Source organism: Mya arenaria, chromosome 6 (assembly GCF_026914265.1).
Source record: "Mya arenaria isolate MELC-2E11 chromosome 6, ASM2691426v1".
NCBI classification, from domain to species: Eukaryota; Metazoa; Mollusca; class Bivalvia; order Myida; family Myidae; genus Mya; species Mya arenaria.
The window spans coordinates 37,655,687-37,675,083 of NC_069127.1; the positions used below are offsets into that span (position 1 = coordinate 37,655,687).

General features: G+C 34.7%; 2 protein-coding genes across 3 annotated transcripts; both read left to right on the forward strand.

Annotated features, from left to right (window-relative positions):
• The first annotated feature begins 433 nt into the window (after nt 1-433).
• Nucleotides 434-13,153, forward strand: LOC128236506 (uncharacterized). 2 transcript variants are annotated; one of them, XM_052951392.1, is made up of 8 exons: nt 434-634; nt 3,895-4,044; nt 4,302-4,464; nt 9,239-9,391; nt 9,703-9,852; nt 11,217-11,357; nt 12,160-12,447; nt 12,624-13,153. In XM_052951392.1, exons 2-8 carry the CDS (start codon nt 3,985-3,987, stop codon nt 12,764-12,766), a joined length of 1,098 nt encoding a protein of 365 aa, XP_052807352.1. In that variant the 5' UTR covers nt 434-634; nt 3,895-3,984; the 3' UTR covers nt 12,767-13,153. The 2 variants fall into 2 exon arrangements, with proteins under 2 accessions (XP_052807352.1, XP_052807353.1); XM_052951393.1 differs by lacking the exon at nt 3,895-4,044.
• A 3,884-nt stretch (nt 13,154-17,037) lies between these two features.
• On the forward strand, nt 17,038-19,164 carry LOC128239245 (52 kDa repressor of the inhibitor of the protein kinase-like). Its single transcript, XM_052955794.1, has 3 exons — nt 17,038-17,399; nt 17,812-17,943; nt 18,504-19,164. The coding sequence occupies exons 1-3, from the start codon at nt 17,049-17,051 to the stop codon at nt 19,107-19,109; spliced, it is 1,089 nt and encodes a 362-aa protein (XP_052811754.1). The 5' UTR covers nt 17,038-17,048; the 3' UTR covers nt 19,110-19,164.
• Nucleotides 19,165-19,397: the final 233 nt, after the last annotated feature.

Below are 19,397 nucleotides of genomic sequence, written 5' to 3' on the forward strand. Positions count from 1 at the left end.
TTAAGCATCATCACATCGTGGCAACACTACAGGCCAAACCGATACCACGACCATACATATACAACTCTAGTTAAGACCATTCAGAGCCAAACCTACCACATTATTGCTACCATCAAGCCCATTTAAAGCCAAATGAATTAATGTTTTGCAATCATATTAAATCATACTTTTATATTGTAATAAACATCAAATATGTATAAAAGGCCAATAAAGAAGGGCGTGTTGTATTTTTCCTTCGAGTATATAAACAGTAGATATGGATGTGCATTTACTGCTTTGTTATGTGTATTTTATGAAATCAAGCCGTTGTTTTGAATTCACAAACGCTAGGGTTAAACATTATAATTAAGCATATTGACTATATTATCAATTTGGTGCATCAAATTGATTCAACTAGCTTTAAATATTTGGCGTTGCACGGTTTATTCTTTTGTTAACAAATAAATGGAGTAATGAGGAAGTTAGCGTAATCTTATTCTTTAATATCAATATAAGATGGCTTATTCTTTAAGAAATTGCAGGGAATGAGATTTAAACAGAAAACTAAATAAAAACGAACTTACATAGTGTGTGTAAATTGAGATATTGATAACTTATGATGACAGAGCAGGACATCGGGCGTATCTGGACAGTGGTAAATATTTTTCATAGCATTTGTTTAGGTTATTTTCAACAATTAAGTAACTCAGTTTTATTTTAACAATCAAAAACTCACATAAGAAAGATGCATTGAGAGGAAGCAATTCTAATTTAAAAAAATGCAATGAAGTTATATCGTGCTTTGAAGCGGTTCGTCGTCAAAAAAACCAAGATGTTTGGCGCAGTTAACCAGCTCCTAAAAATGGAATCAATGACATAGTACGGTTGATACTGAATTGGTATTGTAGACATATTATGTAGTGACCGTACAATGTATTACAACGTATAAGCTGCAAAACCATGCATACGAATAGGGTATATCATTGGATCAAAGAGACTCAATTGTATAACAATGGTAACAATAACGAGTTTTGTTAATGACTAAATACATAGCACCTGTTGCTTGGTCGATAAGGAATGTTTTGGTGTCATTTCATATCAGAAAGTTTATGAACTCTAGACACTCAAGATGATAACTATCGAAATAAAAAGGAGCATATTCCTAAAACTCATCTTGAGCCTCAAACTAATAACTATCTATTTTTTTTTGGTGTTTGCTTGCAGACGACAACTCTATCGGGTCATTGCACCCACAGCTGGTTGTTAAAGTATCTTCCATGGCCAAGAGTGTAAGATAGGTTCATCCCGACCCGAGCGTTGAGTGTTTTGTGACACCCTGCGCGAGCGGCTATGGTAGATGCTTTTCTCCCACCTCAGTTAAACAAAATTAAGTAAAAATGTATTTTTTGCTGGAACTCTATTGTGCGTAGTGAAAATAAATGCGTATGGATAAGTGCTATTTGGTGGTTGTCATGAATATGCGCGCATTGATTCAGATTATGTCAGTAGTCAAATCGGTCTTTAAATTGTTCTGAGTGGAGTGAAGCATTATTTCTTAAAAGGTGCGTGAAAACATTTTTATGGTGACATTTGAAGCGAAAAATAACTAATTAGCATTCTTAATATTGACACAAGACAAGGTTTCTATGATGGTACAGACGACAGTTTCATACGGGTACTTTTTTATTTTTGCCTGTGGGCAAGATTATGAGTATCTTCCATGGCCGAGTGTAAGATATGTTCATTCCGACCCGAGCGTAGGGTGTTTTGCGGAAACGAGGTTCACCGAGTTTCCATAAAACACTTTGCGCGAGGGTCGGGATGAACCTATCTTACACGAGCGGCTATGTTGGATGCTTTTCTCCAACCTCGTTAAACAAAATTAAGTAATAATGTGTTTTTTGCTGGAACTCTTTTGTGCTTTGTGAAAGTAATTGCGTAATGGATATGCGATAAATTGTGGTTGTCATGGATATGCGCGCAGTGATTCAGATTATGTTAATAGTCAAATCAGTCTTAAAATAGTTCTAAGGAGAGTGAAACATTATTTCTTGAAAGGTGCGTGCAAACTGTTTAATGGTGACATTTGAAGCGAGAAATAATTAATTATCGTTCTAAATATTGTCACAAGACAATGTTTCCTTGATGCTACAAACGACAGTGGCGACCATTAAAAGGAGTTCAATACGGGCATTTTATCTTCGCCGTGGGCAAGATAAGAAGTTCTAGCATGGTAAAATTAGTGGATCTACTTATCTGAGGTGAGAGAAAAAGAGTTTCTAGCATGGCTAATTTTCTGGATCTACTTATCTGAGGTGGGAGAATAGTATATCTATATTTCAGCAAAAATGGCCTTGTCATCCGCATTAAACAACAAAAATGATGTTTGATGTTTGAATGACCATCATCATCAGTTAGCAATTTCCCAAAATCATAAGAGGCAAACAAGTATTTTAGGGTACATTAAATGATTCAAATCAACAGGAGGACATCTTGCCTGACTTCACATTGACCAGCAAAAAGTCAGACATTATTATTTGCTTTGAAACATAATTCAAAATCATTTTCCCTTAGATCTTAAAACGCATCAACTTAAAGGTGCACTGTTTTGACAAAATCGATATTTTACGATACTCAATACATTAACAAAAAGTTACATAGGTACATGCAAATCAATAATAAGCAATTTCAAGAGAAAATATAGTCAACAGTGTTGTGTGTTTTTTGGACCTGCTTGTCCCCCACAAAATCATTTGTAAGTTTTAGGAAAGTTGTACTGACGAAAATTTAATAAGAATATAAATGGTTTACCGAAACAACCAAGACAATACATTTCGCTCATCATTATGGTATCCTTGTAATATTACAAATGTTCTTAAACACACTTATTTTTAACAAAAATAACAATGTTATCTTTACTTTATATAATCAGAAATATCTTAGCAACTTTACAATTTACACAACAACTACAAGACAGATGAGTATAAAACTACAGGAAGATCCTCAGGGAACCATATCCTTAAACCATATTTTATCAAAATGAATGAATATCAGCCTTCTTTTATTTATATATCTTGTAAATTATCTTTTGCTTAACAATAACATATTTAAGCAGTAATTAACATTATACTGCGGCATATTAATATCAACGTCGTGCAGATTGTCAAATTCAATTGAAATACCATTGATAGCTTTTGATCAATACTGTCTTTATAAATTATATCTGAAAATCAAGACATGATTTACGTAACATTTAAAAACAATTACCTGATACCTTATATCTTTTCATGCTGTTCGAACAAGTTATGCTCTTGAAGATATTTATAACCTCCTTGTTTAGGTGACCATATTGAATATAAAAGAGAGGGCCAAGATGGCCATATATCGTCGCTCATCCGATTGGACAAAGGGTTATAATGATATTGATCGAAATGCATACTGAATGCCTCCTGCCTGTTAGCGGCAAGTGAACCTATAAAACTTCCCGCTCGTATAAAAACGTGACTTTTCACAAAAGATCACATTGTTGATGTGAATAAGTTCATGAAATTTGAAGTTGATTTTTACAGTAATTGTAAAACAATTAAGAAATTATAGAAATAAAATATCAAAAAATCTCTCTATAATTATTTACATAAGAAAATATAATAAATTATAAACACAAATTTTATAAAAGGGTCACACAAGGAATATTTTCATGTAAATATATTGAAACATTATTTCGCCGATGTTTGTGCATATATATAGTTGTTTGGTGCTGCATTGAATCTTAAAACGATTTGACAGTAAATCTAAACGTTATATAATAATAAACATTGTAGAACAATTTACAAATGTGGTTTGGGGTGGGGTAAACGGTATGGTTACCTGAAAATAATGTTGCTTTTTTAATTTTCAACGATTTAAAATTTATAGATGCACTCAAATACTAATGGCTCACCATTCCATAATGATACCAAGAATGAAGAAGTGTAAAAAAACTGAGATCGAATCAAAACCAGATTCATGGTCAAGAGCGTGAGCTATACGCCGCGCAGCCATTGTCCTATTGGAAATTGCAATATTGTAAGTATATAATTGACTTGTAATCGCAAATGACTTGTTCTGAGGGTTTAGGGGTGTTAACCCGGTGGTTCATAATACATTTTTTAAGTTCTAATAAAGGCAGGTTTAAGGTTAGTGTAAACCTAAACAGCATAAAAACGTTTATATAATACAGCCACTGTCTGTAAATACAGATTCAAATATTTTGTATTCGTAATAGCTTTTGTAAATTGATAAGTACAGGGCACGCCCATTGCCGGATTGATTCGACGTTTCAGGTGATGATTTTGGTGTCACTAACAAGGATTTGCGATGGATTAGGAGAAACCTGTACCGACATCTGCGCCATCGGGGAAGTTTGCACTCGGAGCGGCATCTCTGAATGTAACTCTACAACACACTACACAGTGACAGGACAATATCAAACGCAATGCTTACCAAGTAATTATCTATTTAGAATATCTTAATAAAAGTTGTTATAACATATAGTGTAAATTGTTTAAATTCATAATTATTTGAATAATAATAGTTTTTGTTTTCAGTTATGAAGATTTGACCTTGTATACATCAAACAGAATTACTTATGTAGAAATTTAGTTATTTGACCATGCGGAAGGGAAATTAAAAGGAACAGGCATTACTGTGCCTGAAATCAAGGAGGCATGTTCCATTCAAGACCCATACAGTTCGTCAAAGCTAAACATCACACTGTAGGTCATTGTTCAAAATTTGGCTTGTATGGGATGTAACTTGGAACACTGGTTGAATTAAGACAAATGTTCGCATAAATAATCACGAGGAGAAGTCGGCATGTCTCGCGCATGACCCATGTATGTTGGTTACACTCAGTGGTCATTCTTCAAAACCTATGTAGTTTTGGTTGCCCTAGCCTAAATTTGGCCATGTAATTGGAGATATACTATCATGTTACCACTAAGAAGGGTATTATTGGTATAACAGAAGTTGTCCAAGCATTGTTTGCTTAGTAAACATGATCTTGTTAAGTTAAAATATGCAACAGCGAGTGTGCAATGTTAGGCTAGAACGATTTGATTAATGTTCTTTTCGTTAACGTTTTACTTTCACTTTCACTTAAGTGAATTACTTGGGCCGGATGTAAAATAAAAACTATTCATTAAATATTGTTTTACACAGTGTCGACTCAAATGCAACGTGCATCGTACGTTTTTTAATGTAAAAATTTATGTACGTTGATAACAAATCTTCGAGGATCTTTTGTTTAAACAGTTTTAATTTCACTTTCATCGAAAACAATAGGAAACAACGCGATATTACTTACAATTTCATTTATTGAATAATGTGGTCTGACAATGATCTGCTAAATCGATCATATCCAACACGCACATAGTTGTTACTGAATATTGCATTAATGGTCACAGATTAACTAATCAACAGTGCAGCAAAGCGATTTCTTAATTCATCGAGAATTTAAAACACACAAATAATTTTCTTTAAAAGGTTTCATAGTTTGTATCTACAATTGTATTGACGTTTTAATGGACTTGTTAATTATTTGAAAAAGTATCGCATTCGAGCCTGTTGACAAAATGATCCAGATGTAGCTTTGTAATATGGCCCAGCTGGTCGCCAGACAGTTGAAATATTCATAATCGTTAATAGAAGATGTTTTACTATTCAATGTTTCTTTTTGAAGCAAACTATCAATGTAATACTCATACTTGAGAATTCTCGAAGTTTATAACGAATAACCTAGGTGTTTCATAAGAGAAATAAATCTGTTTCACCATTCTAGTTAGAAGTGCTCACAGTTTTTATAGATTCATAGTGATTTTCTATTTGAAAAACAGCGCGAAAGTATATGGGAAGGGATTGTTCACAATCTTCCACACGTCGCTCATTTGGAATAATCCGTTAGATAGACAAAAGAATAACAAGTTGTTTCCCACCAAGCGAGATTTCAAGTATATTATGTTCTCCTGCACAGAACGGACTTTTCAAGTAAAGGGGTTCGTTCGTTTCAAGAGTTTAAAGTGTTATCTGCTACGGCTTATTCCATAGTAATATTGTCAAAGATACCAGAAACAAAAGCACAAGTCACATCCTGTTTTCGTGAGATGGGAATTCGTATCACGAGAAGATTTGTTCAAGGAACCCGTCGGTAGCACATCGGGTAATAATGTTCGATGATACAAAGCCCTGTGCGACGCGTTTATGCAATTCAGATTCTGTGGTATTTGTGGAAAGAGTCCTGTGTTTGAAAAAAATGGAGGAATGGGCAATATGAACCGTCTCGGTCAGTGATTATGAAGACAGTATAAAGAAGACACCAGGCGTGGTTCAGTAAACATTCATATTGCTAACGTTTTACATTAATTTGACATTAATTTGACATAAAAAGTTCGCTTGTAAATAGTTATTATCCGGCGATGATTCATTTTGATTTTCTTCGATTTTACGCTGGAATTGAGTAACATGACAATAAAATTGATATGAATTACACTGTTTTTGACCTCGCGGCAAACCAATTGTACAGCTTCAAGATTCGCATATAATCCCATAAACACTGCACGGATCATCAATTAAAACACAAACCATTATTATAAATTATTTATATATCCATTTGTCAAGAAGCGTTCAGATATATCAAAGAACTTTAACCATTTCTTTTTATTGTTCACAATTTGTTTCCATTTTTTTCAATCCATTCGCCATGACGATAAAGAGGCAAAATAGTATATAATCTGATTTAGTTTGTTACAGTTCTTCATCGTAACAAATATGTCTCCGGTCAGGTGCCAAACGGTGATGTCTGCTTTGCTTATTTAAGCAGGATGACACCAGACATTAAACTATTGGCCATTGTCAAGGTTATTATGGGATTCAGCTGGTTTCGTTGGATATTTCATAAGCTAGATTTCAGACTTAATTTCGATTTGCATATCATAATTATGTGTTATTTTAGCTATATATTTTCAAAGGCTATATGACTGTCTCTTTGGGAAAAATCGAGACTATTAGTCCGTTATGATGCAGTTTTTTTAAAAATGCGTAAAGTGGCTTAAAATAACTTTATTTTTGTAATCATCATGCTGCATTTTGTAGTCATATAAGCATCTGACAAGTTACAAAAAGTTACTTAACCTAAAACACTACTCAAAAAATAATCGTTTAAATTTTCATTTTGTTCAAAACCGTGACAAACATGGCGGCCTTTTCCAGCTTACTTAAACGAGATTCATTTCTAAGATGGCAGTCTATGCTTTGCATGCTCTTGAAAACTTTGCTACTGAATATCAGTAGCAATCTAGAAACGTTTGCCGAGAAATAAATGCTTTACAAGGCTTATAGGGGAAGATTTATTCTGAAAATATATCTTTGTACAAAACAATAACAAACAACAAAGTACATAGTGATATAGATATATCATCCATGATTTATATTGCTTATCAATAAATCGATTGCATACGTACTAATGAAGAAAATGTTTATCATGACAATACATGAAGCATTTTACAAAGCAAGTTGGAAGAGACAACGATTTCAAAAATGTTTTAGTTTAAAAAATGCGGTCACGGATAAATATATTGTTTTCCAATTATATTACAAAAAACGTCAATTTATGTCTACTGAACCTCTGTGCAAAATATGTACGGAAGTGAATAGGTTCCTTTTAAAATGACAGTAAAAACAACAATATCAGCGTCAGTAGTGGGCTGTCATTGATCGTTTTGCCAGCGATTAAATTACATCAAAATGTATATATCAGGTTTGTTTTACGGTATATATCAGTACCAAATTGTTAAAACATTGCTGTTTGAAACGAGTGAAATACAAACTGCCTTTAACACAAGAGCAGAGAGAAATCAGGGCGATCTCCCAGTCTATCATTTAATACAATTATAAAAATAAACCCATTGCTAGATGGCAAAGTTTTACGATTATAAAACACGATAGGCGCGATTATTTTGTAAGAACATTATATCAAAAAAGGTATAAATAATATTTTATCTGTTTTGCTTAATCAGTTATAGAATGAAAACGCACTAGTCGAATTCCATGACAAAATTGAGCGGCGTAATCTCATTCCAACTCAAAATTATACGCAAAACGTTTTATGATTTCTGTAAAATGCTTTTTGGTTAATTGTAATTCAGTTTAAACTTATTTAGTTTACGCTGCAATTATTTTTTTAACGAATGTGAATAAAGTTAAATTACCTTATGGTCATTTACTCTCGTTGGAACAACGTAGCACGAGGATGTGGTTTTGTTTTTGTAGGGGGAACCGGATAACTCGGAGAAAGCTGCTGAAATCGAACACGTATTTAAGGCAATATTCAGATTAGTCATTTTGTAGCACTGACATATTTACTTACAATAACATTTTACACAAATTCATCGTAGCCGGCCATACAGTACGTTATTCAATAAAAGTCAATTTAGCACGTTAATTATATATTTTGGGCTGTATCTAACGAAATACATAAGATTCGTGTTACCACTTATCTAAAAACAGATTTATACAACTGTTTATCTTGTTATGATTTTCGAATTCCACTTAGTAAGTGGTACCAAGAATCTTATCTAGTTAACCAGTTAGTATGTTACTTACTAAGTGGAATTCGTATACTAGATAACCTGTTAGCGCCTAAATCTGAAATGCAATAGGTAACTGGTAACACGAATCGTATCTACCTACTCAGTGTAATTCGCAAACTATAACTAGATAACCGTTTACCAGTTACTGCCAAAAGTAAAAATGCATTTATAGATAAGTAGTAAAACGAATCTTATCTAGTTAACCAGTTATTATGTTACTTATTAATTGGAATTCGTAAACCATAACTAGTTGACCTTTTTATTTTGTACTGCTAAACATGTAACAGGTGGCAGATCTGGGTACTTTCAAGCCAGTTATTATCAAGAAAATTAAGTGGTTAACACGAAACAGTTCGCGAACATTAACAGGTTATCTTACGGTAGTTATATGCCACCATAGTTTGGTCTAAGGTTGCTCTATTAGTATGTAATGGCTGGTAAATATTTATATGTTTTTTAATAGTAACCAATTTAAACTACCATTTAAAGTTACTCCTTTTTTTGTATATTTATCAGTGAACTCAAAGACACGATTTATATAATGAACGTAGTGAATAATCTTGATACAAATGTGAGCTTTGAAAAATATAAGTTTTTGAATAAAAAATGTGAACTAACTATGATAATTATTTCAGAGGTTGAACTCGGTGGCAACTGCACTAGTGGGGATGCCTGTGCTACAGAATATGCTATTTGCATTGGATTTGGGAAGATAGAAGGCAGAAAATGCATGTGTGGACAAGATTATTTTGAGACAACTACTGCACAGAGAAGAGTTTGCAGACTAAGTATGTAAACGCACTGAATTCAAGAAATGCCTTAAAAACATAGTGGGTACGGTAATTTTGAGCAACAGGTACTGTAAATCAGAAAAAGTCAGACAAAATTTATAATAAGATTATTCGGAATAATCACAAGCCAATTTGATTATTGATGTAATATGTTAAGATATTTTAAATTCAAAGTTATGTTTAGATTAAAATAGTATAAAGATTGATAAACAAGTGTATTTCAATAAGAACAAGGTAAAAAACAATTGAAAATTATTTTATATATTCGGTATCTCTTTCCAGTTGACATTGTCCTTGTTTTCTTACAGAAATCCCTTTGTTTTCTTATTGTGACAACGTCTATTCGGGCAGAGACCAATGCAAGGATCCAAATGCAAATTGTGAAAGCACTGCTGACTGTCGATGTAATAGTGGCTTTCATGATGAGACTGTTAACGGTGTTGTTAAATGTGCAGCAAGTAAGAAGTTATTTATTATGATACCAATATACCTGTTTATCCAAAGACAAAGTATACCCTGTTTAGCTCTTATTTTGAAAAGTGATTGTCAGACATAGGCTTTGTGTCGTTGTAGGCCTGTTCAGCGTGGATTTTACATACAGATAACCTTATAACCTTAAGAATGATTCACAAACTGTTAAAAGATACCACCAAACTGCACCTGTATTGCAGAGAACATTACTCATGTTTCGCAAGTTTAAGAAATGTTGCGTTATGCTCTTGCTAGTTTGAAAACGTAACCATTCGACATTTCATGTAAAAGTGCAAATACATATCTTTGGCCATACCTGAAGTGCGAATGTTTACGTCGTTTTCTTCCTATTGACTAAAAAGGTACTAAAAGTATTGAATTTCGCTGTTGTTATTATCTCCTTGTGTTAAATCATGTTTTGGTCATCGATTATCATTTTTTTTCTTTAATCACCCTATTCGTTTTTAAAAAGGGGCAAAAATGCAAAACAAATCCATAGTCTGACGGTCGACCGACCAAGTCTTTTCCACACATAACTAAAGAAATATTTGATATAGAACAATGACGCCTTTTTGTCAAGGTCACAAACAACAAACTACTGTACACAAAATAACTTGAGATCGGGTTTGATCTAGGACCATAACACTGCATAGTACCCCTTACCCCTATTATCTTGCGGTCAGAAGGTATAATGTTACTAGTAACAGTGTTTAAAAACATTGTAAACATAATTACTTTTGCACGGCTCGGCAAAGGAGCATGCGACTTCTTTGTTGCCTTCGACCAGTAAACGACACTCATTGTTCTTTATGTATGTAAATTACATTTCAAGAACACAATTAACATTGTTATGAATAAGTTCAAACTTATGAAAACAAAATGATAAAACTTTCTTAACGTAAAGCTAAGCAAGCTAATGCTGGAACAACATCATTCTGTAATATTTCTATGAAAAAATGGGTTTATAATCATAACATTGTCATTGTCCAATCATAATGTTGGTGTCTTGGACGGCCTGGCCTTTGTTGTAGTTGTTTATCAAATAGTAATAAATCCACCTCTAACAATACATGCATTTAAAATGTAAACACAACACGTACTATACATTTTAAAATAAATTTTATATTTACATTTCACACAATGTTTTCATAAAATTGATCAAAAAAGGAAATTTGCATTAGAGCATTTTCAAAATGTCTGCCAAAAAATAAGATCAACTATATTCATAAAAAGGTCTAAAGCAGCGTTTGTAGGTAATTATGCTAATAAACAAGCAATTGATTCATGTCTTATTCAACATAAATTTTATCGGATATTAAATAAAACTCACTCAACACACACATTTTTTCAGACAAAGCCCTTGGAGTTTCATGCAGAGCTGCTTCTGAATGTTCTAATACAAATGTTAGGTGTTTCGATGATAAATGTAGATGTACATACGGTTTCTATGATTCAAATGGATTTTCAACACATGGCGGAAACTGTTTTCCTGGTATGTATTTACAAATAAATGATTTTGGTTGATGCTTGCCATTATGCATTTATCTCCGGAAGATGTCCATAATGGTCGTAATACGTAATGATTTTAAATGGTGAGCAGCAACCAATTAATAACCTCTTTATTATGAACTAATTTCCATTTACGTCATTCCCATGTTCACATTGATCTCTTTGATAACAAGGGTACTGAGTAGATATCTTACTGTTGAGTTCATCTTCAGATTGATGCGGATATTGGGTACGTTGACTTTAATTACTTAAGACAAACAGTTTATATTCCGGAGTTATATCATGAATAAAATTTTAGTAGACCAGCTCTTTAAATTTATTTTTATTTGACATGTTTACTGTCTGAATACTCCTGTCTGGATTTCGAATATCTTATAATTAAATGTTAAAATTGCATTTCATAACTTATGTGAAAAACTACAGAAATAAGCTCAGTCAAGTGTATCTCTTATTATCAACTGTATAACTGATAACTGATAACGGATGAAATATTGTCAAAAGGTTATGTGTAAGTTATTTAAGAGGAAGAATTATAATTTAAACATTTTGGCACTAGCTTTGTAAACATGGGGTAATCTTTATTACAAATATATGTAAGCTTCAATGATGGTAAGAACATAATGGATTCATTTATGAAGTAAGTATTCAAAATGCATTAACACAGGTCTACCTGGTTTAAAGGCACCTTTAAGAAATATGTGAGTTCAGTGTTTAAGAAACATTTAATGATATATGGTCCTGTTATTTGATTTTTCAATACCTGAATTGTTTCTTTTTCGATTCAGATGCACAGTTGAGGGTTTTGAATGTACAATTTACGGTGAACACAACGTCTATGAACATATCTTGGAGTCCACCCGCAGAGGGAAAACACCAAAATATACTTGAATATGTAATTAATTATTTCAAGTTATATTCTTATTCTGGGTTCGGCAGATCGACAACATCGTTGCAAACTACGTTATATAAACTTATACCAGGAGGAGTCTACCGTGTAAGCGTTGGTTCGCTCTACGATAGACCAACGCCAAGTCAAACTGTGTCAGAAGAGGTTACTGTCGAACAATCAACAGGTAAGATTCCTGGAAACATACCTTTATGTAGCCTGTATACAGTGAAAGGATATACAAAAGATACACAGCTTAGATTCGATAACCTGAGATATTTTGCTTTTCTTGTGTTCTAACTTCTTTATTGAAATTAGTAAATTAATATGCATTTAATCAAACATGTCTAAACTTTATTTTAGAACCAAATCCTCCGACTGCTTTAAATTTAACCGAAGAGAATCTTGATGCCAGAGATAAAACGATAATACTCGTTTGGACTGCTCCTGCAATTGGTGTAGTAAAAGACTATGAAATTCAACTACTCGAGAACTTTGATAGATAAGGATTTTTCCAATCGGTTTACGTAATTTTCAAAACACAAAATTCAAACCCTCTTATATCACGGTTAACTGCATTTTTGTATGATAAGTATTGGTCTTAACATTAATTTGGCCCGTTTTGTGTGTTAATTCTTAAAATCAAAACATCGTTCATTGGATCCAACAGTTACATTAAAACATAAAAAAATCATGGAATTGCATACACATGTATTGGTATGGCCCCAGTTATTTTAATGAAATCTGACACTTTTCTCTGACTACTGATAAAATAATGCGTATATATGACGGCCAGCTCTGTAATCATATTGTGAATGAATGTGCGGTGATAAACATTAAAACAAATTTCTAAAAAGAATATATTGGCACGAAAACGCAACCCTTCGCGAATCTTACAGCAATAACAATTGTGAGATCACCATTTGCACTGTGTAATGTTACAAATCAATGGTGATGGTAAATATAGATACAAACATACCCTTTAATATTATTTTGAGTGAAATAACCTACAATTTACAGTTTTTCCACATTTGTTCATCGAAATTTAACATAAACAACTTTGAAAGAAGAAAAGTATACAGATTTTTTTAGTTTTTTTGTACTTCCACCTTGAAATGACCTTGTCCTTAACATTGAAGAAGTCAATGTCATTTTTCACTTTGAAGTACATCATGGGAGAAGTAATATCCATGTGAATATTCACTTGTATCCTTTGAAGGATAATTGGCATATTCGACTTTTACATTTAATATGAATTTGCAATTTATGGTGGCAATCTATTATCTTGAGCGCCATCTTGGGCGCCATCTTGGATTATATGGTGCGCACCAAGTTTATAGCGCCAGTTTTATATAACACCGAATTTCTGAACAATTTGGAATATAGCATCGCTTAATCTACTTTTGTTGCCTCAAAATCCACTTATTGTCACCCAGGTTTTAATGCCTATTAGAGGTATAACTTTCAGGTGGTATGTAACCTATAGATGACCTAAATAGTGGACCATTTAAATTTCAATGATTCATACATGACCATGATTATAATAATTAAATAAGGTTTTGAAGCATCAATGTAAATTGACTAAAACATCAAAATACAAAATAGCCTTTATAGTCTATTGAAAAATGTTGCTTGTTTAATAATATTACAACTAGAACATTTTTCAGCAAAAATCAGAATAAGGTGGTGGTACGTAATTGGCTGGTGTTTCTTACTATTACACCGTATGTGGTCCTCTTTTAGCACTTATGCACATTTCGACCTTGAAATGACCTTGACCTTGAATTTTGCTGACCTTGATGGTCAGTGTGTTAGAAAACTTAGCATATGTACATAACTTGCTTCAAACATTTAAGTCAATAAATGTTTGTGTTAAATAGTGTAATAAATATTGTAAGACTAGTTATGGGCTAAGAAAACGGCGGTCATCTTGGCTGTTGTCTTGGTTACCATGGTAACCTGGGTGATGCCAGCTGTCCACCCTCACTAAAAATGAACTTCAGACAGCCCCCTACACAAAAATACCAAGAAACGCTCTGGACAAAAAATGCACACAGATACCTCTAGGGACTATACTACCAAGCAATAAACATGTGAGAAAACATATTGAGAATTCAGGGTGAGACGATAACAACAATCAAATATTGCACAGTGCAAAAACAATTATATACAAAGAGAAGAAAAAAGCAGCAACAGCAGCACCTACATAACAGCAGTATGAAAAAAGATCAGTGAACTAGCATCAGGTGTACATTAGCAGGATTAAGCCAATATAGTTTCATCAGGAATGTTCTACTGCAGCAACACAGCATCATGAAAATTAATACACACAGTAAACAATATTGGTATAGAAAACTATTGCAAAATAGTATGTATCATATCTTTCAAAGATGTAAAGTTGCCTACAAATGAAAAAAAGACAACTAATGAAGGCTATAAAAAGGTTTAAGGTCCAAAACAAGACAATCTACGATATTTGCAAATAGAGGCGCGTAGCTCCTATAAGGCACAGCTGGCCCGGGCCTTAAAAATATTTTCAAATAGTCAAAAATGAAATTTAAAAAAAATGCGAAAAATGTAATAAAAATGAAGACAGAGGGGGGTGAGGGCTACATCCACAACTTTTTAAAGACCTTCAATCAGTTAAGTCTCATATGAACTTGCGGTTGTCGCCTTGTCGGGTCAATATTATGTCCGTAATATGTGAACGCACTTTTTACGCGAAGTATAGATTTAGTTCGACAACAGTTGTTTCCCTTTTTTGCAACAGCGCTTTATCGTAACGAAACTCAGTATCCGAATGATGTTTACAAAGCGGCAAATTCCAAAATGGCAAGTTCGGACAATTTCAACCCGCCCTACCCCGACCTTTTTACCAAATCTGGATCCATTGTCAAACTTGATGAACAAGAGAAACTGAGTTTGTTTACCGTGTCCTGGCTTGAGGCACATGCCTATACGTTTCCGTCAAGGTAAATTTGACACTTTTATGCAAATGCTAATGACATTCACATTGAATTTAATTATTATTTAACCCAATGTGTTTCCTTTGAAACGTCATTTTTTTTAAACAAAAGAAACTAGATCTATATTTGAAACCATTATGCGATGTGTTAAGAGAAAAAAAGAACTTAAATAATAGGATAAGGGAGAGTTGCTATTTTGTTTTTATTAAGTATACTACTCATATAAAGTAACGCACCAAGTTTAATGGGTGAACTATTGTTTTCGGTAAGCTTGTCTGAGATGGTAAACTGACGACTTTTCTGTTTTTCTTTCGATTAAAATTATTGGAAAAACAAATACATATAGTTTGTTAAAATAAAACGCATGTCGATGTGTTCTTAATTTCTTATGTAGATTTCCGCGTGATTTGTTTCAAAAATAGTCCTCATTGTAGGCCTTATTGTATCAAATGACATAATTATTCTTGATTTACAGGCTTATTGGTGGTAAACTCAGAGCATTTAACGCAAAGTGGTTGAACGACTTCCCGTGGTTGAGGTACTCGGTAAATATGGACTCCGTGATGTGTGCCCCTTGCGTGATCTTCGATACAAGGAAGACCAGATGTTTTTCCACGCTCCCTTTTAATGATTGGAAAAATTTGTCAGCCAATGTTAATCGTCATCATATAGACAAAGTCCACAGAAATTGTGTCGCTATGGCGGAAAATTTCGTTGATGTCATGAAACGGAAGAAGGAGTCTATTGTCTGTAAGCTATCTTCGTTTACCAAGGACTTGGTAAAAAGAAATAGACATATTCTTGGACAGATAATAAGAGTTATTTTGTTGCTTACCAAACAAAACATACCCGTTAGAGGCCACACGGAAGAAAGGAGTAATTTTATGGCGGTTCTCCAATCCCACGCGTTAAACGATCCCATACTCGCAGATCACCTCCGAAACGGAAAAGAAAATGCCAAATACACATCGCCTGATATACAGAATGAGATTATTACGTTATGTGCCGATCACGTTCTTCAGTGTATCCTCACACAGTGTAAAGAAGCCGGATATTTCGCCATCATGGCCGACGAAGCTACCGACTGCTCCACAAAAGAACAGTTATCTATATGCATTCGCTTTCTTACAGTCAACGAAGGACGTTATGAGCTTAATGAAAAATTCATTGGCTTTGTTACTTGTAGATCAATTAAGGGCGTTAATCTTGCTGAGGCCATTGTAGAGTATCTCCAAGACTGTGGATTGGACATCTTGAAACTGCGTGCCCAGTGCTATGACGGAGCGGGGAACATGGCAGGAAAATACAATGGAGTTCAAGCACTGATACGGGAACGTGTACCACTTGCGAGCTACGTACATTGTAAGTCTCACTGTTTGAACTTGGCTTTGGTACATACATGTAAACTACAATGTGTTAGAACAATGATGAAAACAGTTCAGGATATTGGATTTGCATTTTCCTACTCTGCGAAACGTTTAGATGCATTCGCTACTGAGCTGTCTCAGGATCCTGTATCACGTGCCCAGATGGATGGTCGCCAGAAGTTGAAGACTCTCTGCGAAACGCGATGGATGAGTCGCACGGACGCTCTCACAACGTTCACACAGGCATTTGCAGTTGTCGTCCATGCCTTGGAAACATTGGAAGCAGATGGTGACGATAAAGCAGGAGAACACGTGCGTGCAATCCTGAGATTCGAGTTTATCCTTACACTCGTGGCATGTGAACAGGTACTCAGCTCCCTCGTTGGATTGACTGCAATCTTACAGGAGGTAAACTTCCTTTGGTACATACATGTAAACTACAATGTGTTAGAACAATGATGAAAACAGTTCAGGATATTGGATTTGCATTTTCCTACTCTGCGAAACGTTTAGATGCATTCGCTACTGAGCTGTCTCAGGATCCTGTATCACGTGCCCAGATGGATGGTCGCCAGAAGTTGAAGACTCTCTGCGAAACGCGATGGATGAGTCGCACGGACGCTCTCACAACGTTCACACAGGCATTTGCAGTTGTCGTCCATGCCTTGGAAACATTGGAAGCAGATGGTGACGATAAAGCAGGAGAACACGTGCGTGCAATCCTGAGATTCGAGTTTATCCTTACACTCGTGGCATGTGAACAGGTACTCAGCTCCCTCGTTGGATTGACTGCAATCTTACAGGAGGTAAACTTCATTTAAAAAACGTATTACATGTATATAATAATACAAAGCAGTAAATACACATAGACTAGTCATTCGTAAACTAATACTTAATTTAAAAAAAGTCAGAAATTAAACAATATTTCGTATTTTGCGTTTCAAAATACGAAGATCGTTTGGTATTGCCAGGTCCGATATACACTGTATAATAATATGAAAATATCACACATATTGCAATTTAAACTGACCAGGGTGTACGTCTGTAGCAAATATGTCATCGCCATGGTCTATCTCATTCTCAAAAAGATCTTTGCATGATTCACTTACATTCTGCATAAATATTAAAAAAAAACCTGGTGCTCGTTTAAACTAGAGCCTCATTTTTATTTGTTTTGATGTTTTTTTTTAACATATCAGGATTTTTTTTAAATTTTAGGTTAGTATGGATTTACTTGAGGCTGTACGAGAGGCTGGTGTAGTCGTAGACATCTTGCGAGCCGAGCGAATGGATGAAACTGTGTTTGATGCCATTTTCCAGAAGGCAGCTGATATTGCTTCGGAGTTCCAAGTAAACAATTACATTTTGAATAATTATGATATTCTACTTTACTTAAACATCATTCTCGAGTTAGAATAAAGCTAGATCATCAATAGAAGGTATCGTTGATGGAATCCATCAACGAAACCTGCCAGGAACATGTGACTTGTTTTGAATGAGACCTCAGCAAAATATTAAGATAACGATCGCTGAAACTAAAAACAGAATGGCAAAGTGGTCAACGTTCAGAATTACACAACCGAACATTTCTTGTTTGTGTGTGTGTTATATTCTGCTAGCTATAATCTCCTGTTGTTTTATATGCAGACGGATAGTTTCATAATCAGTTGTAAACATCGCCCCTCGTACATATATACATGTAGTTCTACCAAGTGTTTCTCACATAAACTCACGACCCTCATAAGTGAGAGGTTATAGCGGTTTACAACTCTAACCATTGCATTATGAAGCCGAGGCCGCGCAAAATGAAACAATTCCATGCTGTCCGCATCATAGAGTGTGTTTATTGATTACATGCTCAACTTACGTAACTATTATTCATTTAACGTAAGACATAATTACTTTATTAGATTGATGCAAGCGTGCCTCGCCAGAACCAACGTCAACGGAACAGGGCGAATTACCAAGTTGAAGACCCGAAGACATACTGGCGCATTGCTTTGTACAATGTTTTCGTCGATCACCTCATTGAAGAAGTATCTAGCAGGGTAATGGCCAACCAAGAACGGTTCTGTGCACAGTTGCTCTTACCAGTCCGGTTGAGGGATCTTGACGATGGTCAGACTGATGTTATTTATAACAGCTTTAAGGACGATATAGAATCGCCGAAAGAAGCGTTTGCTGACGAGGTTCGACGATGGAAAGTGCGTTGGACCAATGATGATATCCAAAAGCCTACTACGCTGCTAGCAACGCTGGATGCAACACCACGGACAGCCTATCCCGGCATTCATCGTGTGCTGTCGATACTCTGTGTAATGCCAGCCACGTCTGCATCGTGTGAGCGCTCGTTTAGCTCAATGCGTCGCATAAAGGCGTACCTTCGCAGTACTATGACCGGTGAAAGGTTGTCTAACCTGGGCATATTACACATTCACCGAGAGGCAGACGTTGACATCGACACAATCATCAACAAATTCGCGTCTGCCAAATGCAGAAACATGGAGTTTATTTAACTCTTACCGTAAATTATAAATTGGTAAATATTATGTGAAAGAAATTAAATATCGTAGTATAAGAATACGGCGTTTTCAGAGTATTTTATTCTCAGGTTGTTTATTGCTTCTGGGGGGCTTCGCCCCCCAGACCCCTGACAAAGGGGCATCCGCCCCTTTGATCCCCAATCGGGCCTTAAGTTCAAAAACGGCCAGCTACGCCCCTGAATACAGATATGTCAATAAATATTTGGTCCACTACTAGAAACGGAAAGACAGTGTGGTCGAGAGGGCATCATATTTTATGGG

Excerpts from the sequence above, each read along its gene's own strand:
- LOC128239245 (XM_052955794.1), top strand. The coding sequence starts at position 17,049 with ATGATGAAAACAGTTCAGGATATTGGATTTGCATTTTCCTACTCTGCG. Across the intron at positions 17,400-17,811 it reads TGACTGCAATCTTACAGGAG|GTTAGTATGGATTTACTTGA; the intron begins GTAAACTTCATT and ends TTTAAATTTTAG. Across the intron at positions 17,944-18,503 it reads ATATTGCTTCGGAGTTCCAA|ATTGATGCAAGCGTGCCTCG; the intron begins GTAAACAATTAC and ends TTACTTTATTAG.
- LOC128236506 (XM_052951392.1), top strand. The coding sequence starts at position 3,985 with ATGGTCAAGAGCGTGAGCTATACGCCGCGCAGCCATTGTCCTATTGGA. Across the intron at positions 4,045-4,301 it reads CTATTGGAAATTGCAATATT|GTGATGATTTTGGTGTCACT; the intron begins GTAAGTATATAA and ends TCGACGTTTCAG. Across the intron at positions 9,853-11,216 it reads TGTTGTTAAATGTGCAGCAA|ACAAAGCCCTTGGAGTTTCA; the intron begins GTAAGAAGTTAT and ends ACATTTTTTCAG.